This window comes from Cyprinodon tularosa, unplaced genomic scaffold (genome assembly GCF_016077235.1).
Source record: "Cyprinodon tularosa strain WSP-4 unplaced genomic scaffold, ASM1607723v1 ctg1096, whole genome shotgun sequence".
NCBI lineage: Eukaryota > Metazoa > Chordata > Actinopteri > Cyprinodontiformes > Cyprinodontidae > Cyprinodon > Cyprinodon tularosa.
Window position 1 is genome coordinate 143,595 of NW_024037889.1, and position 25,960 is coordinate 169,554.

Below are 25,960 nucleotides of genomic sequence, written 5' to 3' on the forward strand. Positions count from 1 at the left end.
GTTGTTTTTTTTTTTTTTTTGTTCACATATTCTATGATGAACAGCCATAACTTCATATATTTTGATGATTATTTGTACATCCCTTTTGAATACTCAATGCAGATAATCACTGCAAAATATTTTATTTATATTAGTATCTTCTACCCATTCTCAAGCTAATAATATAGCACATAATTCTGCTGCATATATAATGAGAAAAAAATGATGTCAACATTAGGGATGGGGATCGTTAATATTTATTGATATCGATACCTTTATCGATACTCCTTATCGATCCGAGTCTTTATCGATGCACTATCTATACTTGTCTGTTATTTGGTGGAAAGACGATGCAACAAAATTTTTTTAACAGAACTGGTATTGCTTCTATTGCTTAACAAGTGAGCATAACAAAAACGTTTCTAGCCTTCAATAAACATGGCTAATGTAATAGGCCACTTCGAAATGACATAAAACTAACTAGAATATATTTTCACAATTGTTGGTTAATGTATTGTCTACTGTCACTTTTCATCATGTTTTTAGTGATTAGGAAAATATTTAACAAATAAATAATTGTATTTTAAATTAAATGTAATTTTTAATAAATGTTGGCATCAGTAGTTTAATTATATATTCTAAAATAATTAAAGCAATATACAACTGTTTTACTCACGTTTCTCGCCAAAAACAAAATTTCCCGTTTTCTTTACGTTACACTTGAACGCATCATGATAACCTAATTGGCGTTTTACTGAGCCAATCTGAACACATCATCACTCAGCACGTCTGAAACTTTATTTACTTTTCAAGCTAGCTTGTATGCTTCCGATTACAAGACGGATTTCACAATTAATATTTTTAACTGACCGGACAAGCTACAAAGTCTGTGTGCGCTTACCAGTGGTACTCTGAGTGGATGATTAAGACTGGCCCGACTGCGGCGGCAGGAGGAGGAGGAGGAGTCTTTTCCATTCAGCCATTCTCGCGTCGCGAGCAAAGTTAAGTGCCAGACTTCACTTGTTTTACTTTTAATATCTGTTTGCTTACAATTTCATTCCAAAATATTGGTGTACATGCTGCAGTGATTGACGTCACGACTTCCGGGTTGGAGGGCGCTTGAAAAGTGATCAGAATCTTTTCCGATTTTCTCTTAAATGTGAAAAAATAAATAAAAAAACGGTGGTATATTTATTTGTTCATATTTTTCTATTTATATATACGTAAGGTTAAGTCAAACTGATGGACGCTTCATAACCGGTTTAATTTGCTTTTTTTTTCTAATTCTATAATTAATGGGAAGTAAGCCTATGGGCGACGCTAAAGGGCGCCCCCAACACATTTGTCGCCCTAGGCAATTGCCTAGCTCGCCTATAGCAGTTGCCGGCCCTGATTCCAAGCACTACCTCTCTATATCGAAATGGGTTTCACTAGAGATTAATCAGAATGCTGCTATGGTGATACTACAGTACTGCAGGATTTTAATGCAAAATTATATGAAATCAATATCTTTTCATCAACACTTTAAACATTTAAAGGAGTCATAGAATGCAAAACCGAGTTTACATTGTCATAGATGAATAACGATAGTTCAGTGGGTGAAATGGACGTACAGAGAAGTTCAAACCCCATCGACACCTCCTTTCTCTGCAAATCTCACAATTCTAAACTTCCACCATAAAACAGGTGAATCCAAACAAAGCCCCCAATTGACGTCAACTCTGGGATGTTGCCTTATTAGGTTCTGGCCTGTACTTTTGTCATGCCACGAAATTTACATACAGACCAGCCCACTGGTTCACTGGCCCAAGAACATGAATAGAGGTCGCGAAAATGTAAGACACTAGATTAGCTGTTTAGCCTACAGTTGCGTTTACTTCTACAAGAATTACAAAGCAGCCAGTTTCTCTATTGAAAATAGATGCTGGGCCGCTGACTGGACCAGACCTCAACAGAGAGCCATGAGCCGCCCATCCTCACCCAGAGGAGGGGGGCTGGGGGCTGGCAAGGCAAGGGGTGGGGGGGGGGGGGGGTGTTTAGGGTGTCCAGGCTACTGTCACCAGGTCGGGTACATTCGCTCCCTGCCCCCGTCCGCCGGGATTCCCAGACCAGCCCCGGAGCTGACGGCTCGGTTTGAATGCCCGGTGTGTTTCGACTACTTGCTGCGCTGCAGTCGACCAAAATCTTGCACGATTTGGAAATTCCCTCCGGACATTATTTTAGCTATGAAACGTAGGACATGTCCAGAAAAAGGAGGACGTCTGGTCACGCTACCATATCAACAATTTGATGTTTCAGTGAGTGATTGCTTGTTGCTATAATGCGCCTTTGCTCAGCAGCTTTGCTCATTGTAAACCAACCAATCAGCGCACAGCTCATCTAAATATTCATGAACATACCGTAAAAGGAAGAAAGCCTGTTGTATCATTCAAGGACTTTTAACCAGGGTTGCTTTAGGGCTCATAGAACAGCAAATATGTCATTTTCAGCCCGACCAATGCTACACACCCTTTTCAGAGACCTTAAGGAGCAGCACCAAATACCCAATATAATCATTCTATGACCCCTTTAACATACACCAATGATGATTATTCTTATCCATTACCTAACAAAAGTGATGCCAAAGTATTCTCTGTTTCAGCTGTTGTGATATCTGAAGTGTCACAGTCTTGGTTCTGCTTTGTTTTCTTTCGAGTATTCAGTTTTACTTTGCTCCATGTTTCTAGTTTTAGTGGTTTAATTCTTATTTTGTTGTGATCTCTGGTTATTTTTCAGTATTCAGGTTTTTATTTTTTGCCCTCTGCTGCCCTCTTGTGTTAATCTCCTTTTCCCTAGCTCCTTTCCTGTCTGCTCTGTTCACACCTGCTCCCAATCTGCTCATTAGTCCTGTTCTTGTTCAGTCTCCTATAAATACACTGCTTATGCAGTTCTTCAGTGTTGGTTCCTCGTCTAACTTCGACCTCCACCATCTTACAGTGTCTTACCTTGTCATGATTGCTTTCCCCTGATGTCCCCATGGTTTCTGCTTTGTTTAACTTTTTTTCTTGTTGGATTTTTGGATTCCTGTCTCAGTCATTTGTTTACCTCTCATTAAATCTTCAAAAACTCACCTCTGCCTCCCTGCCTCTGCATTTGGGTCCTCAAACCTCGACCAAACCCTGACATGAAGGGATTAAACAAACATTCTTACAGTGTAATGTGTGTTGAAAACCTAAGCGCTTTGAATTTTAACAAGTCTTTTTATGAACTAAAATCTGTAATTCAATTATATAAAGATGATACTTCAAAGCACCATTCATGTTGTGTCCAGACCTTTAGACATAATGACTTTTCTATTTTAATATTGATACAGGAGTTTACAGCATCAACATATCTAACATATTTGATTCAAATTGTTGACTTATCTTGCCACAGTACATACATACTGTATACCTAATTTTATCCACATGTCAATTATTTAGAAAGTTTCAGTTTTATCCTATCCACCTCACCTGGTTTTCACTGAGGCAGGAGCTGAAGCTGCCAAAGTTTGTAAGATGATGGTGAGGCTGCACAGCAGAGTTTATGTCTATTAATCGGAATTGACAAGAAAATCTCTTTATGCTCAAAAAGAACAATGTCTAATGTTTAGGGTCTCCCCTATAGGCATAGAAGGTGATTAAGCCCCCGTTTATTTTTCTGTAAATCACATGTATTTACAATACATTTTAATCAGATCACATTTTTCCACATATAACCCTAAGATCACACTTACCCTAACCCTACAATAACCCTAACCCCTCACTTAACCCTGCAAAAAAAACAAAAAAAAAACAATGCAAATATTTTACTAACTTTTTTAATTTTTATATTGTTTTTCAGACTCTCATCCAGCTGCTTCTCTCTCAGTGACTCCGGACAGAGTTCAACATTTTATCTATCAGTCTGTCACTCTGAGCTGTCATGGGAACAACACTGAGTGGAGACTGAGGAGTTTTAGAGAAACAGGTGGACTACCACACATCCACTGCTCCAGCTGGGGCATAATGAGTGGATTCTCATATACTATAACCCCAGAATGGTCTCACAGTGGAGTGTACTGGTGTGAGTCTGGATCAGCAGATTTTAGCAACGCAGTCAACATCATTGTACAGGGTAGGTTATGATTTATATTTCCTTTCACCTTTTCCTGTGTTTCCACATACTGTAAAAGCTGCAGTTACTGTGAACATAACATTCAAATCAAGAGACTGATATGCTGTACTTGCTCTCCAAGAAAACTTAGAAGTAAATAAAAAAGGAGGTAAAAATATTTTCTTCCTTCAAAATCATTCAGCTCAGCTTCCTTCTTTCACTTTTCTGTTTTTCCAACATTTGGCTTCATGTGTTTAAAGGTATACTATGCAACCGGTGTTGATTTTCCAGCGAGGCTCCCCCCAGAGGGCGAAAGTAAAAGTGCACTGTCGTAAATATGCACAGCTGTTCTCCTGGTTTCTCCGTCAAGCCAGGCGCGGTTGTTTTGAGCTTAGCAGACAGGCGAACGCAACGAATGACTAATGCTGCGTTCACACCGCAGCTGGCGCGACAGAAGCAGCGAGTTTACATGCAAAGTCAATGGTTGACGCGCGTCAAGGCGCAGCAAAAGGTCCCGCGGCGCGTTTTGAGCAGCAGGCACAGCAAGTCTGAGCAGCTGAAGCAGCGCGTCGGGCGCGTTTAAGCATCTGACGCAGGGAGAGAGACACAGCGCTGATGATCACTCCTCTTAAACAGTTTATTGACACCTAAATTAACTTAAAATTCAGAAATCTGCCGGCAGAATATGCAGTTTGGATTATTTAGATGAAAAACACCTACCAGCTGCCGCGGTGAGGCGTGCTCCCGCGACTGGGGATGCATATTTCGGCAGGCATGCACTTTTGGGCATAACACCGGCCAGAGGCTGCTGATGAAGGGATCCCTACTCTCGGCGCACCACTGGTATGTGGGGGTCTGAGCTAGCCTGACGTAGTCCGACTCAATTCTAGTCAGAATATGAGTCTGATACTGCTCCATAGAGCTGTGATTATGGGGCGTGTTTCAAACGAACCAGGAAAAAAAAATGCCTCTGCACTCAATTGGATAGACCTACAACCAATAAGAGCAACGGAGTGCGTGACGTATGTTAAGCGAGGCATAGTTGTTGTCCACAAAAATCAAAGCGTGCAGTTTCACGCCTAGAATAAGAAGATGAGCCTTGATCGCGTTTCTCTGCTCCTCTTTTAAAATTAATTTGCTGTCGATATCTTCTAGAACAGACCTAATAGCAGAATCTACTCACCCAAACTCTCCAGCGGCAGCCATTGTTGTTGTCACCCAAGCGCGCTTTGGTCACGTGGTTGATTACGTTACTGTTGATCATCTGTCCATCATCGTATAAAGCCCGCCCTGACAATTTGATTGGATCGCCTGACAGTGGGCGATAATACTCGCGCTACTATGGAGCAGAGCCAGACCGAATTTCCCCGAACTCAAACCTTGTGGGCGGGACTAAGTTCGGACTGGGACCCAGGCTAGGTCTGAGCAGCTCCGACAGAAAAAATATTGAAGGCAAGATAATAATCTGAATGAACTGACGGCACTGATTACGTTTTCAGGTGGATTTTCTCACTTAAACACATATTAAAACTACTTTATTCCCACTGATCACAGCAAATATAGCTGCAAGGCAGAGAAAGGATAGTGAAGCTCCGCCCAACGCGCGTCAGACACACTTTTGCACCGCGCAGCCAGAGCAGCAAAGCTGCTTCAGGCGCGCGTCAGAACTAACTGGTACAAGCAGCAAAAATGAAGCAGCAGACGCGATTTTGCTGCTTTTGCTGCATGAACGTAGCATAACTGCACAAAGATCGCCACTGTGCTAGCAACGAGAATGCTTTTAACTGGGGGCGTGTAGCAGTTCTCACCGTAAAGCAAGACTAACTCTCGCGAGACTTCTGAGCCTGTGGGTGCGGGTCGGTGCTCCATTGCAAGTGCGGTATTTCCCCCACAGACCACCAGGGCGGCCGAGAATACCTTTGTTCAACCTGAAATGACTCATTTAGTCATCCAAAACGATATGGAACACATTAATTAACTGAAAAATGTTGCATAGTGTGCCTTTAAGTAAATGTTTGCTTCAAGGTAGTCTTGAAGCAAAAATAACAGATGAATCCTCTTCCTGTGGAACAGAGAACCTGAAACAGAGTTTATAATAGATGAACAGAGAATTCTTCGCTTTCTAGAATGAAGTTTCCTTTAAGTTTCTATCATCTAATAGGTTTTGTAACTCCAAAGGGACAAGACTGACTTGGCTTCCTTTAGACAGGCTCTTTTTTTTTCCCATGAAAACTATAGAGATCAAAGACAAAGCTTTAGATATAGATGCATTTACAGACAGTCAGGTGACACGTGCTTTAACAAAAATTATCTCTTGACTGCCTGAGGTCGTCCACTCTAAATTAAAATATCAAGTAAAACACCATAATTAATAAATTTACAAAATATTACAAACATAACTACAAAATACTTTGAACGCTACAGGAAACACGAGGCTGCTACACGTAGCTTTGTTCCAGACTTCTGCTGTTTCTCTGTGTATTCAAGTCTTGTAGCCTTTCAGATATACACAAATCTTGCGATAACTTAAAAAAAAAATAGTTTGATACTAAATTAAATAGAATCATAATACACAAATCTCAAAACCTGAATCAAACAACTTAAAAAACATTATCTTAACTATTAGAAAACAAACATACATTTTCCACAAAATAAATTATTTCACTGACACATATTTCTTTTTTTCATCACAAATGTTAAGGATCTACTGATTAATACCTGATAGCCATAGTTTTTATTTTACTTTATAGAAGATGTTTTTAAGATCTGATTCAGGTGAAGCAAAACCTGCCACCTGAGGAGTTCTTGTTTTGGAGCATTTACACACAAAGAAATATTTTCATCCCAAATCATCCAAATTATCATATATTTTGTACAGTTTTGGCCTATTTCCTTCTCAGATTGACTTTTTCTTTCTCTGATGGACATGTTTTAGACACTATATACTCCAGTTACTAATTATTTGATTGTTGGTTAACTGATGCTGTGATTTTGTTTAAGATTAGGAACTTAGATAGAGCAGAAAACAGTTTTCGATCCAGATGTCACACAAAACCTATAGTTTTCCAGGAGAATTTTAATAAAATTAAATAAAAACATGATAAGATGAAACCCTCCTTTCTAATCTTAACAGGAAAAATAAGTGGATTATAACCCCCACATTTTACCTTCAAATATTAAATCATTACCTGAAACATGAAGAGAATAATCCCAAATCTCAAGATCATAAATTATTCATTCCAATGTTTAATTATAGGGACCCTTTTTCGTAATGAGCTTAAATTCAGAACGATGAAGGATTTCTGTGAAACTGAGATTCTTGTATTGTTAGTAAAAGCTGCTCTGTCCATTAACTTGGTTTAACTACTAGTGATAAAAAGCTCATTTTCAAATATGCAGAAAATAATACACCAGCTGATTGTTGACCAAAACTTGATTATCTTGACTGTTTCACAGATAAACATTATAGTATTATCCTGGTGAGCCCCGTCCATCCTGTGACTGAGGGAGATCCTGTTACTCTGAGCTGCAGAGATAAAGAACAAAAACTTCTCTCCAATGTGTTTTTCTATCACAATAACAAACTGATCCATAATGACAGCAGAGAGGAGCTGAAGATCTCTGCTGTGTCAAAGTCAGATGAAGGTTTCTACAAGTGTGAACATTCAGGAAAGGAGTCACCACAGAGCTGGATGGCTGTTAGAGGTGAGAGGATGAAAACATTTAATGCAGTTGATTCACTAAAGCTTTGTTTTCAGGGAAAATTTAAATCCCCTGATTTTCTTGTAACTGTATTTATTAAGAGATGGGCACTATAAAACAAGCAAAAAAAAACTATAATAATAATGTATTCCTGTAACTACTGATAAACTAAATATATGGCAGGAAGAATATTGTGCTCAGGAATGAATGGCTGTCAGCGTGGTTGTTTTAAATAGGCACTGTTACAGTGTATTCTGTTCTTTAATTTATTGTCAGTGTATAATGTGCTTTCCTATCTTTAATTTTTCTTTGTTACAGTGACTCTGTCCAGTCCTGTTGACTCTTCATTTGCTGTGCTGATGATTGTTGGACCATTTATAGGAATAATTCTCATTATCCTGCTGCTGCTGTTGTGGTGCTACACACGGTCCAAAGGTGAGACGCTTCTTTCTCTCATACTGTGGTGGACTATGTCGTGAATTAAATACTTAAACAACTAAATAATTTAAATCTATTTCACTGCTTTGACAAAACTGAGAAAGGAAATAATTTGTATCACAATACAATAAATTCCCTCTTTTTGTCCACAGATTTCTGCTGCATCAGGTCAGTACATCAGTGTTCACTTTCCTCTGATCTTAACATTCATTGTCATCTATACTTTGAATTTAAGTTTAACTTTTAACATAATTTAGGTCAGAAAGCAGCAGTCAGAGCTCCACCACCAATCATGGAATCAACCAGACAGACAGCCAAGTTTACAGCTCTCTGCTGCACGGTTAGTAGCTTTGTTTTTTATTTAGACTTTGAAATAACTCCCTAAAATCTTTGATTTAATGAATATTTAAAACACCCATATTTGAATTTGTTCCGTGAATGAAGGAAAAGAAGTTATACCGGATTTACACCTGAATTTAGCTAAATTGAAATCTAAATATTGAGTATAAAATATAAAACATGTTACCTTTACTCTGACTTTGACCTTTTTTTGTTTTGCAGGTGATACTTCTGAGTATGAGTCAATCCAACGGGCCACAAACAAAGGTAAACTATATTTCTTGAAGCAGTAAGAGATGCAAAAACTGGCTGATTTCAGTTGACAGATTTTAATGCTTTGAAATATTATTTCTTTATTAAGTATTTCTTTAATAATTTCAAAGTTCTTACTTAATGAGCTTCAACATGAAAATAAAAGTTTCTCTAACACATTAAAAACATGAAGAGATGTATATTTTTAGATCTGAATACTTCTGCCGAGATCCTATCAAACACCTTGCAAGAAAGTTGAATTGTCGTGAGATATGTGAATTAAACTCATTGAAATACATCTTGCCAGGAGCAAACACGCCTTTGGTCTTAATACAGAATGTTTTTAGCCAATGAAATACGTATGACATGAAACATGTCAATCGGGGGCAGAAGGTTGAAGCCAAGAAATATGGATGTGTCCGTGTTAGCTGGAATACCCCACTGATCTCTTTATTCACTGAATACGAGTTGCTGTGAAGTCACCAGCCACCATATTGGTACTCCCTAGTTAGACCACTGATCTCTGTTTATTCATAGACATCAGTTAGTTCGACCAGTAAACAATAGATGCACTACAGCATTGAACAATGATGATTTTCTTATTTTGAGGGAGCTTAAAACTTTTAGAATAAAGATAAATTCATCACTTTTACACACACACTTGCTGTTTCATAGCATCAGTAGATTACTGTAATTTATGTAAAAAAATAGGCTCATCACATTGCATAGTCAGTATAAAGTCTATTATGTATATAAATCATCATACAAATCCACCACAACACACACTATCCGATGATGTGGCAATAGTGATAAATTGATTATTAACATGTATCGTATATATTGTGTATGTATTAATACTACCTACCTACCTAGTGTCGATGTGAAAATTGTTGCGTTTTCCCCCTGACCAGATTTGGTAAGAGTTTGATTATTCAGCTAACTCTGCCAGCTGTAAAACCAAACTAGAATTGTAATCACTCTCCCTCCCTTTTGCCAACACTTTTTATGGGAGCCCTTCTACATCTATACATATAGTTCCATTTGAATGCTACACAGTATGATTTGAGCTAATGCCAAGATAATAAAATAGTCCTTTAATAACAATATTTGTTTGCTTGTGAAAACCAGAATCAGCAGCTATGAGAAAAGATGTTTTAACATTTTTCACCTTTAGATATTCTTTTCTTTGTTATTTTTTAATCATTAACAGGGAGCCCTGATGACCCAGATGAGGATCCTGTTTACACTAATATTGAAGCAGAAACCACAGGTGGGTGCTTTCAGCTCCAACAGCAGTATTACTTAAAAAAAAAAAAGAAAAGGTGATTAGTTATGTTACTAGTTAGTTCTTAACAAAGTAACTAAGTTAGTAACCTAGTTACTGCATAATCATAGTAACAAGTTACTGGTAAAAGTACTTATGAAGTTACTTTTTATGATTAAACATGTTGAAGACTTTGAAAAAGTTTCCTGTTAACATTCATAATAACGCTTTTCCTTTCCTATCAATGAGCACAAAAATATTCAAAATATTGCAAGTCTTTTAAATGTTTGAAGAAATGTTCAATATTTTTATATCTTTTCTCTTCTTTACAGGAAGGTAGACTCCAGAAGCAGAACATGGAGCTGTTTATTCTATGAAACATCTGGAAAGCAATAACAGACATACACTAATGTTTGAACAACTATAAACATTTTTTTGTGGATTTTAATACTTGTCACATAAAAATGTGTTTATTTCAGATATTTTATCTTAGTATCAGCTTTTCAATTAAATGACGAAACATCAAGATCAACAACAGTCATCAGTATACACTTTATTTTTTAAGTAGACATATATTATCAAACATTTAACTTGGATATAAATATATTGCTTTGTTTTGCTTTTGTATTTTTTCTTTTCAGCCATTTTCATCTTCAAAATCTGTTTTTACCAGGACACTTTTTGTTGTCTACTAATCAGCACCCCAACTCTTTAACCCAATAAAAACAAACTGAATGTATATCTATGCAAAATTAGATTTTATGTAAATAAATTATGGTGAGGTTGCAGCTCTTTAAGATTTTAACAGAATAATGATCATTTTGTTGTTTACTATGTTTATTGTGATGTGTTACAGTCAGCAGGTAGTATGTAAATAAGTGAATGTTTAATGTTTTGTGTTTTACATGCTAACCAAAAATGTATTTAGAAATATTTCCTTTTTATTAAAGGAGAAGTTCGGTTTTTTACACTTTAAGCCCATTTTCTGTAGTGTCCAGGATGAAATCGAATGATCGACACCAAAAGTTTGACAATTGCTCCTGTCTCTGCTTTTTGGCTCATTTAGAATCCACCCCTGGCTGCTTTAGAATGGCTTCCATTGTGCATGTCCGATAATGTCCTTAAAACAACCTTAAACGTTCTTTTTTTTTAAATATGCTACTCACCGGGTCGTCAGCGCTGTTCAATGACGTTCCAAAAAAAGTTTCGTAAAGAAAAAACGTTCCTGTAGTGTTTTATTTAGCATTTTGTAAATCCCATTGAGTTCTGTTGGAATAGTCAATATTCCCCTGCCACCGGAAACGGAAATGGGGCCTGTTTACACAGTTGAAGTCTTTTCGCTTCACTCTGTGTACTCCGACGTTGAGAATCAAGAATCCACCTTTCGTATTCCATTTTCAGAGTTTTTTAAAGTGTTTAACAGAGACGTTAGCACCTCGACGTCGGAGTACGCAGAGTGAAGCGAAAAGACTACAACTGTGTAAACAGGCCCCATTTCCGTTTCCGGTGGCAGCGGAATATTGACTATTCCTACAGAACTCAATGGGATTTACAAAATGCTAAATAAAACACTACAGGAACGTTTTTTCTTCACGAAACTTTTTTTGGAACGTCATTGAACAGCGCTGACGACCCGGTGAGTAGCATATTTAAAAAAAAGAAAGTTTAAGGTTGTTTTAAGGACATTATCGGACATGCTCTATGCAAGCCATTCTGGAGCAGCCAGGGGGTGATTCTAAATGAGCCAAAAAGCAGAGACAGGAGCAATTGTCAAACTTTTGGTGTCGATCATTCGATTTCATCCTGGACACTACAGAAAATGGGCTTAAAGTGTAAAAAACCGAACTTCTCCTTTAAAAAATGAAAACCCTTCTTTTGTTGTTCCTAATAATTTTTTTATATGTCCCCATTGTTATTTTGTATATTTATATATATTAAAGAGCTTCAACTCTTTGCAATTGACTTAGACTAAGACAAACTTTGTCATTTTTTGTACACAGAGTGTATGCAAAATGAAATTTCGTTTTGTACAGGTCTCAGGACATTTGCGTTTGTTAAAGAGCAGCAGTAATGTAGTATCAAATGTAAACATAGGGAGAAAAAAAAAAAACATGGTGCAAAGAAATGCATTGATATGATCAGTTTGATGCAGAGACTGTGATATTATTTACAGTTGCGTTATTTTTTCAACATTCAGCTTTTTTCCAGTTTTTCTCTTTTTTTTTATTATTTTTTTCAACATTGAGCTGTCTTATGGTAGTAGAGAAGAAGCTGTTTTGGAATCTGCTGGACCTGCACTGAATGCTGTGAACCCTCTTCCCATGTGCCATGACCCTAATCTTGAGCTTCCTCCACAGGTTTTCTATCACAGAAATGCATCAGTACACTGCCAGATGTGGCAGGGGGAGGACATTTTCAATAAAAGATGGAAAAAGGTAAACAGTCATCAATAATCAGGAAAGAGATTAGATCAGTGACATAATAATTGTTGTGTCAGGCTCGAAACCTTGGACCCAATAATCAAACAGACAGATCTGGATGAGTTCTAACAGTCTTTATTAATTAACTGCATGCGGCTGCTCGTCAGCTGGAGTGGATAAACCGGATCCTCTGTGGAAACAGAAACTCAGGTCAGTGAATAAGAATAAATAGCTGGTAACGACTAAGAGCTATGGTCACTGACCTGGTTCAGAGTTCAGTCCCAGAGGGATGTGAGGAATCCGGGAAGGTGATTGTCCTCCGCTTGCGGCAGGTGCCACCCCCTGAGCTTTGTGAGATGAGCAGAGATGAGCGGAGCTGATGCCAAGCAACGCCGGGGAGCAGTTGTGTCCAGAAAGAGAAATCGAACCGAAGTCATAACAGAACCAAGTTCATAAACCACAAGATCTGAGAGCCGATGACGTACCGATGAGGGAATCCAAGCCATGGTCAGGAAATCAGTCCAGGTTCGGTAGCAAGTTAAATCCAGGAAACAGTCCAGAACTGATCAGACTAATAGAGCAGACAGGGGAAAATTCGGGATCCACAAGACAGAAACTAGTCACAATCAGAATAAACAGAATTATGATCAAACTCTGCAGTTACTCTCACCAAACAGCTAGAATAGCTGCGTCCCCAGGTTCACTACCAATCACATTGCGAAGTTTGCAGACGTGGACCTGGACTACCGAGAGGAGGTGGAGCAGCTGGTGGACTGGTACAAAGAAAACAGCCTGATCCTGAACATGGAAAAGACGAAGGAGATCATATTGGCCTTCCGGAAGAACCGGCCTAACCACACTCCACTGTTCATCAACAGCTCAGCTGTAGAGGTGATCAGCAGCACCAAATACCTTGGGGTGCACATCACAGACAACCTCACCTGGACTGTAAACACCACTTCACTGGTCAAAAGGGCACAGAAGCGCTTGTACTTCCTGCGGAGGAGGAGGAGAGCCCACCTGCCCCCACACATCCTCACATGCTTCTACAGCAGCACCACAGAGAGCGTTCTGACCAGCTGTCTCACTGTGTGGTGTGATGGCTGCAGCGTCTCAGACTAGAAGAAGAGTGGTGAGAATAGCAGAGATAATCATCAGGCTCCTATTCCTACCATGAAAGACATTTCATCCCAGCACTGCATAGCATAACATCCCAAGCCCATAACATCATCAGCGGCCCCTCACACCCTCACCATGGACTGTTATCAATGCTGCCCTCTGGGAAGAGGCTTCACAGCATTGATGCAGGTTTGACAGACTCTGTAACAGCTTCTTCCCCACTGCCATCAGACTGCTGAACTGTTAAAAAAAACTGTAAATCAAGTCACAGACTTTATTTCAGGAGGGCTACTGGAGAGTGCCCCTCCTGGGGACTCCCTTGTTCTTCAGTGAGACCTGAGCAGGCGTGGTTGGAAGGAACGGCCCAAGTGACCTGAACTCGAGTGGTATTCTGTTTTTGGACTTCTGTGCTCATCATTAATTGTCCATAATGAACACCATGTTGAAGCATAATGTGGTAATGTGGCTTTTTTTTCTTTTTGAAGTTAATTTCATGTCTTATTTTTCTAATTTGGATTTTTTAAATTTTGTTTTAAGGTGACATTACCACTCATACCCGGACACACCCACAGCAGCGGCACAGGTGTTTTCCATCAGCCAAGCAGCGTGCAGACTGGGGCATTGGTGATAAACAGGCAGCTGTGTGGTTGAAGGGATGGATGCCGGACAGGGGGGAAGGTCTGGCAGAGTCCCCCATGATAAGGAGCTTTAACTCCCCTCTCCGGGAGAGCTTCGAACACTTTCCGAGGGGGGGGACATTGAGTCTGAGTGGACCATGTTCCGTGCCTCTGTTGTTGAGGCAGCTAGTCAGAGCTGTGGCTGCAAGGTTGTCGGTGCATCTCCCGGCGGCAACCCTCGAAAATGCTGGTGGACACCAGCGGTGAGGGAAGCTGCCAAGATGAAGAAGGAGTCCTATTGAGCTTCATTGACCTGTGGGACTCCAGAAGCAGCTGATATGTACCGACAGTTAAGGCTACAGGTGGCTCGGCTGATTACTGAAGAAAAAACTCAGGTGTGGGATGAGTACAGATAGGCCATGGAGAAAGACTACCATACAGCCTCGAAGCGATTCTGGTCCACAATCTGGCATCTCAGAAGAGGGAAACAGTGCAGTACCAACACTATTTATATTGGGGGTTGTTTGCTGCTGACCTCAAATCGGGATGTTGTATATCCGTGGGTGGAGTACTTCGAAGACCTCCTTAATCCCACTAATACATCTTCCATTAAGGAAGCAGAGCCTGGGGGCTCTGGGTCAAGTTATCCCATTTCTGGTGCTGAGGTCACTGAGGTGGTTAAAAAGTACAGGACACAAGGTGTCTGGCCAGGACAGGAACTGGGTGCTAAAACGATTGATTGATCGATGACGGATATTTTACAAAACTCCTCATCCCTCATCTGTTGTATCAGAGTGGATGTACCACCAAGGCTCAGCTACATTTTACACTCAGAGCTCATTTCAAAGAGGGATGCAGTCATTTTTGCCGGCAAAAATGGACTACGGTTCCTGAGACTGCACCACATGTAACGTGATATCCAGCCAGAATTTTAGGTCTGTCTGTTGCATCCAGACTGAGGTTCAGGAAAAGAGAGAGACAAAGATTTTTCTTACTGGATGAAAAGCACCACGGATGCATGATCCAGGATGTGATACCAGAGGGACAGGCTGCATAAAAAAAAAGCCGTCAGTCGGTATTGCTCTATACGCGTCCATCCATCCATCCTTCCTTCTTATCCTTCCAGGTTGTAGCAGGCCTGGTTTCTATTTTTAGCAGTTATTAACTTGATGCAGGCTTTCTTGATCAGGTTCCAACAATCAAGGCAGGAATAGACAAACTTTAGAGGCTAAGTTGGTGACATACTGTAGGGGATAAAATAATCTTTCTTTTTTCCTGTGTCAGTCCTTTGTTTTTCTCTGGGCACCATGTGACTCGGTGATAGAGCAGCTCCATCATATTCAGAGGCTCCTGACAGACACTATAGCTGTTTCATGTAATTTATCAACATATAAACAAGTTTATATGTTGATGTTTTATAGTAAAAACATGTTTTTCAAAGTACTAAATGTTCCAGCCTTTCTTATTTCAATTTGCTTTAACAAGGCTCTTATCCTGCAATTCAGATTTTTTTTCTTTTTTTACTACAAAAAAAAAAAAACATTTTTTAAATAATTTTAAATAATGATGGTCTGTTTTCCATTTGTTTCCACCAGCATATAAATCCACAGCCTCACTGACAGCAGGTGATGAAATAATACCACTAGGGGGCAGTGTAACACTGACCTGCTCTGTGTCCAGCTCTACTGGCTGGAAGTTTGACTGGTTCAGACAGAAGTCAGAGTCTTCTGGAGCTCAGCTCATCAGAAACAATGAACAGATGGAGTCATCAGCATCTCAGAGGGAGGTCTATACAGCTGCAGAGGAGGAAGAGAAGGAAAACGAGGTGTAGTTTTCTTCACTGAAAAAAGCTGTGAGGTCACTATATATAAAACTGGTGAATTTAGTTCTGTGTTGTGGAAAAAAAAAAGATATTTAATCATTAATTCTGTTTTTCAGCCATGTTGATAATACCAGTTTATTGAGAACTAAAATCAGTGAGACAATAATTATTTGTCTTTAGCTTAATTTCATGATGATGCTTTAAAGAAAAATATTTGTTCCTGCTCATGTGATAAACAGATGTTTAAACAATGTTTTTTTTTTCAATGTTGATTACTGTTTAAAGGGCTTTATGTCAGTAATGTCTGCCTGATGGAATATTTTGGTGTTTTTCATATATGTTAACAGTTCCTGTTATACCCACTGTGATCCTTCAACCCAACTGGCCTCAGATATTCAGAGGAGAGACAGTCACTCTGAGATGTGAGATCCATGGAGGTGGAGGAGCTCAGTGGACGTATGAATGGAGACCAACCAGCAGAAACTCTCCAACATCCAGTGAATACAGGATCACTGCAGCTGACAGAGGAGAATATAGATGCAGAGGAAGAACAGATGTCTTTACAATAACAGAGTGGGGAGTCCTTAGGTTAGATGTGTCAGGTGAGTTTTTATCTTTCACCCATGTATACATTTCATTAGGGATTTGAACATATTTAATATGAAAAATATTTTCCTTAAGACTCCTCTATAGGTGAAAATAAGCTAAGCATTAATAAAACATGACAATATTTGCCCATCACATTTATATTTAAAAGCAGGATCTGCTTCTAAGCTCAAAAACATGTTTCATGTTTACATGAAACATTAAGCAGCAGCTGAAACAAAATGCTGAACATCGCTGCAAACTTGAAAGGAACAAAGATATGTAAATAAAGTTTAGGAATGATTATAAAGAATAAAAACATTAAAAGATACAAGATCAAAGTTAGTGTTACTATTGGTAAAAAACAAAAAATAAATATAGTAATTTTTGTATGTTATAAAAGCAGGCAGTAAATGAGCCTCTCAATGTGCAGGACTAGTTTATTCCTAAATGAGAAGCAGCAATAGAGGCTTTGCTCTGATCGTCCTCTTAGACCTTGGTTCCTGCAGGAGCTGCTGTTCAGCCGACCTGAGGGGCTGAGAAGGATGGTAGGGATGAAGAAGCTCACAGAGCTACTGTAGGGCAAGGTCATTCAAATATTTTAAAATAAAAATAAGAATTTTAGAATGAACTCTAAAATGCACTGAACAGGTCATGTGTTCTGTTTTTGGAGAACCAGTTAAAAGACTAACAGCAACTTTTTTAACCAGATACAGATGAGAGAGCAAAGACTGACTCACTCGACCATTGAGTCCATAGGAGAAATCAAAGCAGGATGAAATAAAAGCATTGATTACTCTTTCAAAGGTTTGCCTTGATAGAAAAGATTTAAATTTTTCCAATCCAATTTACCCCAAATCAACTTCTGTTTAGCAAATAAACTGCATTCATAGATGTCTTATAGTGCTGTTTACATGTCCTGGGTGTAGACATGTAGACTACATGTCCATGTTGCCAATTTACTTCACATTTCTCTCAAACCTTCTTTTGTGTCTAACACTGTCTGTTTGGCGTCCTCTTCAGGTTAAAATGGGGTCACTGCATCTAATTTGTTAGTGTTGGCTTCCCAGATATTGGCTCTGTTCGAAGACCTGCTGCATCCTCCAAGGACGCGGTCTACCTAGACTGGATCCTTCGAAGTCCGTGAAAATAAGGACACCGGAAGTGTTTTGGCTGTGAATTCGAACAAGTCTACCCTTCGGCGGGTTTTACCGCCATATGCTCTGTTGCTTAGCAACCGTGAACGTTGACACAAAAAGCAGGAAAAGAATGAATACCGAAGTTTTCAAAACTGTTCGTTTATTTATTTATTTTTTATTATAAAGTGAACAAAGACTACACTCAGAAGAATACAGAGTTGAATAAAGGAGCCAACCACTGGGAGCAGGAACAAATAAAAGCAAATGTAATGATAGAAACCTTGGTCATTTAAATAACATGCTGCTGTCAATTTGCACATTTCTGATGTTGCTGCTATTTTAAAATATCCATTACTTTAAAAATGTCCATAGCTGCATATTGGTTATGTATTCTCCAGTTTTATATTGTTAGAACAATTTATAGAACTGTATTGTTTAGATTTTAACTCTTCCATATTATGTTATTCTTATACATTTTTCTAAGGTCCACATTTGTTTGACCATTTTCAATAATCTTTCTGCTGCTGTAAATTTGCCCATTGTGGGTCAATAAAGGGATTTTCTATTGTATAAAAGGGGTAGAAAGATATAAGCACATCTAAACAATGTATGTATAAAAATATATCTGCAAAATCTCTAATATTCAACAACAAAAAATACTTAGTTAAGCATGTTGTGCAAAACAGCAATAAAAAAATTAAACTTGTATCAGATTTATAGTCCCTACACTGCAGATCTATTAGAATCTGTCTTTAAATTACAGCCAAATCCATTTACACAGTAACAGATAAAAACCTTTAGATAAACTAAACATTACCGCCGCTTATCTGACTCTATAACCATTAAAACATCTATTTTTATTAATTTCAGACGGAACTATTCACTGACTTGTATTATATTAAAACTTCAAATTTTCCCCACTGTTCGGCGCCAAGTAACCTTTCCTCTGATCACAGAGCAAATCCCGGCTTGCTTGGTCTCGCAATGAATCCTGGGTGAACCAAGGATACCGAGGATACATCGGACCCTTCCTTCAAATCAGGCAAAAAGAAGGACGCATTTTAAGGCCGCATAACGAGGACTCTTGGAATCCGACCAGACCTCAGCGCCACGCTATGACGTAATCGTCCTTCGAATCTGGCCTTCTAAGGATGCCTCCTAGGTTTTCGAACAGAGCTACTGGGACCTCTCCCAGATAAACTGCAGCTCCACCCTAGGCAGCTACTCTCTGCTTACTTATTCCTCCTTCAGAATAGTTCACTTAGGAACCTTCAATAAATTTAAGGAACTAAACACTCTTGGAAAAAACAAAATTTTTATTTTTGATAACTTTGGAACAAGAGACATAAAGTTAATGTTAAATCATATTCTTTAAGCCTAGAACAATGAGGCCCACTGCATCTGTTCAATTTTAATACATTTTCTATTTTTTGTTTTTATCTCTTAACTGAAAATGAAAATACATCCTATTTTTTCCTTTAAAATTTTAAAAGAATATGTATTAAACTCAGATAAAAAGAAGTCTGAATGTTGCTGTCAGTCTAGTTTTATAATTTGAAATCAGTTCTGTGTCAGTCGGTCAATTAATCTAAACTGGTGCAGTTTGTAGCCCTGATACCTTGAAGGAAAAAGGTCCTGGGTTCAATTCGTGGACTAGGGTCTTTCTGCACGTTTGCTTGTTCTCCCTGTGCTTTTGTGGGTTCTCTTTGGGTACTCCAGCTTTCTCCCACAGTCCAACAACATGACTGTTAGGTTAACTGGAGTCTCTAATTTGCCCTTAGGTGTGAAAGTGTGTCTCTGTGTTGCCCTGTGATGGACTGGTGACCTTTCCAGGGTTTACCCTGCCTTTCATCCATAGTCCCACTGTAACCATGATGGAGTAAGAGAGAGAAGATGGATGGATGGATGGATGGATGGATGGATGGATGGATGGATGGATGGATGGATGGATGGATGGATTAAAATTGAAGTCAATAGTGTCAAAGGCAGCAGTTAGAGACACAATCAGAAATTCTGCTCTGATATCACAAATCTGTTATTCTCCTCGGATTCTAATTTCTGATGACTTAGAAATATTTTCATTTATATAATTATTGCAAAGTGGAGATACAATACAGAATATTTGGAATTTGTCACAAAAGATCACAAAGTGTTAGAAGATAAACATGTACTGAACTTAAACAGTTTATATTCTGGAGCTTAGAAGATAACTTGGAATTTAGGTTTATTCTGTGAATCAACATTATGTGAAACAAGTCATGAAGTGTGCTTCAAATAGAATTGAATAGAATAGAAAATCCCTTTATTGTCCCACAATTGGTAAATTCTGGTTTTTACTGCAGCAAGAAGATTATATATTAAAAAAAATGGTCCCACAATTGTAGTCCTTACAAAAAATTTATAAGATAACATAATAGTGAAGAGTTAAAAGATAAGCAATAAAATACTGTACTGTAAAGTGTTTTAACTAATATAAAAACTGTACACCTGGAGAATAAATAACAAATATACAGTTATGAATATTTTTACAGTAGATAATTGAAAATAGCAGCAACATCAAAGATGTGCAAATAAATACAAAATAAATAAAAACATAAAACATATATACAATAAAACAATAGTATAAGACTAGCAAAAACAATAAAAAGATTATAGCATTAAACTTGTATTAAAACCTGCCTGATAATACTGCTCAACTGGAACAAAAAGGCGATTTAAAATAATTGTATTGTTCACCTTTTCCCTGAGTCCTGGTTGTTTATTGTCATGTGTATACTGTATATATTGTGAAGCCTCTAAAAGTTGTGGTAAGAAAAACAACTGAGATAAAAAAATAACACAACTTTAGTAGATTTGATTGGTGATTGGACTTCTTCTTTATTCTAGGGAATAAACACCCTGACAAAATGATCAGTAATGAAAATCTAAGTCTAAAATGTTGAATCAATCAGCTAATATTTCTCCCACCTCTCCTAAACATGAAGGTAAAGAACTTTACATTAATCAAACAAAGGATAAGAATAAAATAGAAGAAACTATAATAGATCATGACTGGCTCTGACCATCTTTGTCTCCATCATGGCTGAGTCCTGGAGCCTCAGTGACTCCAAGCTGTGGGGGGTTGGAGCATCCATCTGCAGGATGGAGGTTCTTCTGGTATAAAGTGGTTCCAGCAAAATCCAGCAGCTCCTACAGCTTAGAGCTGCTGACTGGCAGAACCAACTGGATTGAACAGAACTCCTACCTCATTAATGGACAGAATCACACAGCAGGATATGTGTGCAGAGCAGGAAGAGGAGAACATTTGAATTGAGAAAGCTTCCTGGAGAGGTGGCGAAACGTCTTCAAATCTTGAAAACCAAGTCCAGTGGATATTTTTTGAATTTTTACGGAATGACTATGACCTGGATGACTGAGAACCTTCATCAGCATGAAGAGGAGAACCAGTGTTTTACACTAAATACAGTAAAGCAAAGTTTGTCTGGTCTGCTGGTCAGTTTATCTCTGTTCATTCAAGGATCCTTGTGTTTTAAATTTTTATTATTTTTCAACAATTTGCATTGCACCCATAATGCTGTCAATTATATTTCCAATCAGTTCAGGTTTGTCAGAGTTTATCTGAAGTCTCCTTCAGGTTTTATCGGCTTCTTCTCATCTACCTGCAGTCCATCAGTTTAAGTCTGAGTGTATGTCTACGTTCAGGGGCTGCATTGATTGAAGGCAGCCATTCTAGGCTGAGTCTGTTCTTTTACCAAAGATTCCTTTGAGTCATAGCTTATCCCATGATTCCTTGCAAATTAAAGTGGGTTAGTCAGCCGGGGGCAGCAATAGCAGACGGACAAGGTGGACAACAGTTGCAAAAACTGTGAAAAACCCGAAAAAATGCTTTCCATCTGCCAAGAAGAACTTTTCAGACATTTTTAGGGGGAATGTAGCTTAACCTCAGCTGAGAAAAAAGTCCAGATCAAGTGTGAAAAGCAGAACAAAATGTTTGATGCCAAGAGGGAAACAGCTGAGTAGCACTTAGAATAAATATGAACTTTGGTTTTCACTGAGGCAGGAGCTGAAGCTGCCAGAGTTTGTTAGATGATGGTGAGGCTGAACAGCAGAGTTTATGTCTATTGATCACAATTGGTAAGAAAATCTCTTCATGCTTAAAAATAACAAAGTAAACACTATCAGGATGAATGTTTGGTATCTATTGCTTTGTTTTAACATGAATATCTGAGGTTTAGGGTCTTTGCTAAAGATGGTGATTAGGCCCCTTTGATGTTTATTTTTCTGTAAATCACATCTTTTTACAATCCCATTAAAATTAGAGCACATTTTTCAACATAACTGTTAAAAAGACGTAACACTAATAATTTATTATCATTATATTTTTATCGTGCTTTCCAGACTTTCATCCAGCTTCTTCTCTTTTAGTGACTCCAGACAAAGTTCAACATTTTATCAGTCAGTCTGTCACTCTGAGCTGTAGTGGGAACAACACTGAGTGGAGACTGAGGAGGTTTACAGAAACAGGTGGACTATCAGACATTCACTGCTCCAACTGGGGGACAATGACTGGATCCTCATGTACTATAAACACAGACTGGTCTCACAGTGGAGTGTACTGGTGTGAGTCTGGATCAGGAGATTTTAGCAACGCAGTCAACATCACTGTACAGGGTAGGTTATGATTTATATTTCCTTTCATCTTTTCCTGTGTTTTCACATACTGTAAAAGCTGCAGATACTGTGAACATAACATTAATATCCAGAGACTGATATGTTGTATTTGCTCTCCAAGAAAACTTAGAAGTAAATAACAAAGGTACTAAAATATTTTCTTCTTTCAAAATCATTCAGCTTAGCTTCCTTCTTTCACTTTTCTGTTTTTTCATGGCTTTGTGTGTAAGTAAATGTTTGCTCCAAAGTAGTTTTTAGCATAAATGACAGATACATCTTCTCCCTGTGGAACAGAGAACCTGAAATACAGTTTATAATAGATCAATAGAGGAAAAAAAAGATTTATTGCAACTTTTTTAAAACAAATAACACTTCACAGAAAATGAAAACATCATCTCTCACAATCCATTTCTTTTAGAATTAGTTTAATTTAAAGCTACAGTGTGTAATTTTCAGCGACATCTAACGTCCAGACTGCAGACCGCAGCAACATGAACGTCTCCCCCCCACCGCTTCTCCCCCCCAACAGTACGGCGAGCATTACGGGACAAAATGTCTTCCACGACGGCCGCATCACCTACCTTCTCAAGTGATGAGGTTTGTTTACATAGATAATTTTACAGATAGCATTTCATTAGTCTGTGTAGGGTATAGATTTCATGTAGACTTAAGATAATAAATATACCCGTTATTTTTTCTACATCGTTGTGACGTTTTGGTGAGCTGCTTTGCATGGTGAAATAAACAGACGAAGTAATTGTAGTCATTAGTTTAACAGCGAGATTGTGTTCGCTGGAAGAATATATATTCCCCGTTTACAGAGTCCAAGTCTTGTTTGTGGCACGGGGGTTACAAGGCGAGGAAGAGGGCAGAGACTAGAGCAGAGGAGGAAAGGCTTGAAGGAGCCGGAGAGAAGTAACCGAGGTATATATCCGTAGCTCGCTAATATGCAGCTTCATATATCTGTCTCTCTCACACACGCCACTATCAGCTGTGGTAATTTTATGAAGCTGTGGCCTTATCTAGGTAATGCTACCAGACATCTTGACAACAGTTTGGTTGAAACAGGATGTGGGGGTGGGGTATTACGTGTATAAAAAGACAATTGTGTGTGTAGGATTAATTACCTGTCCAACAGAAAACTGGCAACTTGAGCGTCACTTTGAAAACCTTTTTCCTCCATCAGTGACTTCCATCGTGTAAATGCCGTGCCAATGTTGATCCGTGTTTTTTGCCGTTTCTTGTCACGCTTGCGTTTATTCTCGTCGTGTTTCCGCTTCTTAGATGACGGGGGTTCGGTGTCCGCCGCTTTTCGTTGTGATACAGAGTAGGCATGATCCTCCATTCGTCTGATGTTTGGCCACACAGTGCCAAACAGTTTGCAAAGTCACTCACGCCTGCCGCCTTGTTCACCTTTCTTGTTACTGAAGCGCAGTGTACCTGCTTCTTCTTCTTCTTTGGTTTCAGGCAGACTAAACGCTTCTCAGGCATAATACTGCCATCTACTGTTCAGTACCGTCTCAGTTCATCTCTCTCAACTTGCCGTAGTTATTTTCGAGCGTAATGGGAGATCTTGCAATCGCTAGTTTGTTGCCTCTGCGCTTGCCGTAGCGCAAAGATGTCTGCCTCCATGGCTGCGAGACCCGCTCCTATGTAATTATAAATAACGAATTCTAAGGCAACGCAAATATTATGGTTAAAAGGCTGAGCTCATAGGTGATGATAAATAACATAGTTATGTATAATATATTCAATTTCTGACTTTATATCCCTGTAATTATTACACAATGTAGCTTTAAACTTCAATGTTGTCTCACCTGTTCCCTTTATTTATTACTTTTTATAGATTATTACTGTTTCTTTAATATAGAAAATGTGAAAAATACGTGAAAAGAAATGCCTAAATTTTACCTTCAAACTTTAAATCATCTCATCTTTACTATTACTGAAAACGTCTAGTGATCGATTAAAAGAATGTAAATTATAAATGATTAAGAACAATGAATGATTTCTGAAAATATATTCTTAGTAGATCTTTAGAAAAAGGATGTCGGTCAGTTTAACTTCAAGTGATAAATAACTTAGAACTACTTTCTAAGCCCTAAACCTAAACATAAGCAAAGATTGCAACCAAAACCTGATATTCTGACTGTTTCACAGATGAAAATAACGGTATCATCCTGTTGAGCCCCGTCCATCCTGTGACTGAGGGAGATCCTGTTACTCTGAGCTGCAGAGATAAAGAACAAAAACTTCTCTCCAATGTGTTTTTCTATCACAATAACAAACTGATCCACAATGACAGCAGAGAGGAGCTGAAGATCTCTGCAGTGTTAAAGTCAGATGAAGGTTTCTACAAGTGTGAACATTTAGGAAAGGAGTCACCACAGAGCTGGATGGCTGTTAGAGGTGAGAGGATGAAAACACTTGATGGATTTTTTTTTTACTGAGGATGTTTATGAGAGATGATGTTTGTGATGTCTCACAATCTGCACATAAATAAAACCCATTCCATTTCCATTTTCCTTATTCCCAGTAACTTCATCCAGTCCTGTCAGCTCTTCATTTCTTTTGCTGCTGACTGTTGGACCAGTTTTTGGAATCCTTCTCCTTATTCTCCCACTTATGTTGTGGCGCTGCAGATGTTCCAAAGGTCAGATCACGTTCTATCAGATTGTTCATTTAAACAAATTTAATTTGCATGTTAACTTAACAGTTAACATGCAAATATCCAGAAAAAACAACCAAAGCAGCTACAGTAAAGCACAATATACTGTAGACAAATAAAATATGGAATCCAATTTAAATATACAGAAAAATATTTGATCTTCTGCTTGATATATTTTTGCTTTGAATAATTTTGCTTCATAAATGCATGGCTTCAATAGATATTAGAGTACTGTACAAATAGCATTTCTTTAAAATAGAACCAACAACAGCCACATTATCTTTAATGTTAAAAAGCTGGTGTTTTATGCTTTGTTGAATTAATCTATTTATACTGCAATATTTTCTTTACAGTAGACAATGTCCTTTATGCATCAGTCAAACCTTCTGGAGTCACTGGATCTGGTAAAGTACATCTATTCAAATCAGAAACAGTCTCAATAACTGTTTACAGAATAACTAATCTAATTTCTCTAAAATCAGGACATAATTCTGCTGCAGAGGAACCCACAGAAATCACATACTCCGTTATTCCATTAAAAAAACTTAGAAAAAAGAGTGAGTTCTAAACAAACATTTTACAACACAAAACAATAACTCATTGATTTCAGACTTCATGTTTTTTTTTGTTGATCATCTGATGAACTCAACAGACAGACCTCGTGAATCAGAGGATATCGTTATTTACTCTGAGGTGAAACCAGGAGTTGCAGGTACAGTCAGTCTTTATAGTCTTTATATCTATCTATCTATCTATCTATCTATCTATCTATCTATCTATCTATCTATCTATCTATCTATCTAGTTTTTCTACACTTAAGTACTCTCTGTAT

General features: G+C 38.3%; 2 protein-coding genes across 2 annotated transcripts in view; both read left to right on the plus strand.

Annotated features, from left to right (window-relative positions):
• Positions 1-10,709, plus strand: part of LOC119789309 (obscurin-like) — a 92,796-nt gene extending 82,087 nt beyond the window's left edge. The window contains exons 8-14 of the mRNA XM_038294145.1: positions 7,549-7,797; positions 8,113-8,229; positions 8,385-8,400; positions 8,490-8,572; positions 8,794-8,838; positions 10,034-10,093; positions 10,420-10,709. Of these exons, the coding sequence (XP_038150073.1) occupies positions 7,549-7,797; positions 8,113-8,229; positions 8,385-8,400; positions 8,490-8,572; positions 8,794-8,838; positions 10,034-10,093; positions 10,420-10,427 (578 nt within the window). The 3' untranslated portion in view covers positions 10,428-10,709. The remainder of the gene's footprint in view (positions 1-7,548; positions 7,798-8,112; positions 8,230-8,384; positions 8,401-8,489; positions 8,573-8,793; positions 8,839-10,033; positions 10,094-10,419) is intronic.
• A 2,049-nt stretch (positions 10,710-12,758) lies between these two features.
• LOC119789329 (Fc receptor-like protein 5) overlaps positions 12,759-25,960 on the plus strand; it is a 74,686-nt gene continuing 61,484 nt past the window's right edge. Inside the window, exons 1-6 of the mRNA XM_038294171.1 lie at positions 12,759-12,858; positions 15,839-16,070; positions 16,351-16,358; positions 16,413-16,667; positions 22,188-22,460; positions 24,621-24,869. Of these exons, the coding sequence (XP_038150099.1) occupies positions 12,759-12,858; positions 15,839-16,070; positions 16,351-16,358; positions 16,413-16,667; positions 22,188-22,460; positions 24,621-24,869 (1,117 nt within the window). The remainder of the gene's footprint in view (positions 12,859-15,838; positions 16,071-16,350; positions 16,359-16,412; positions 16,668-22,187; positions 22,461-24,620; positions 24,870-25,960) is intronic.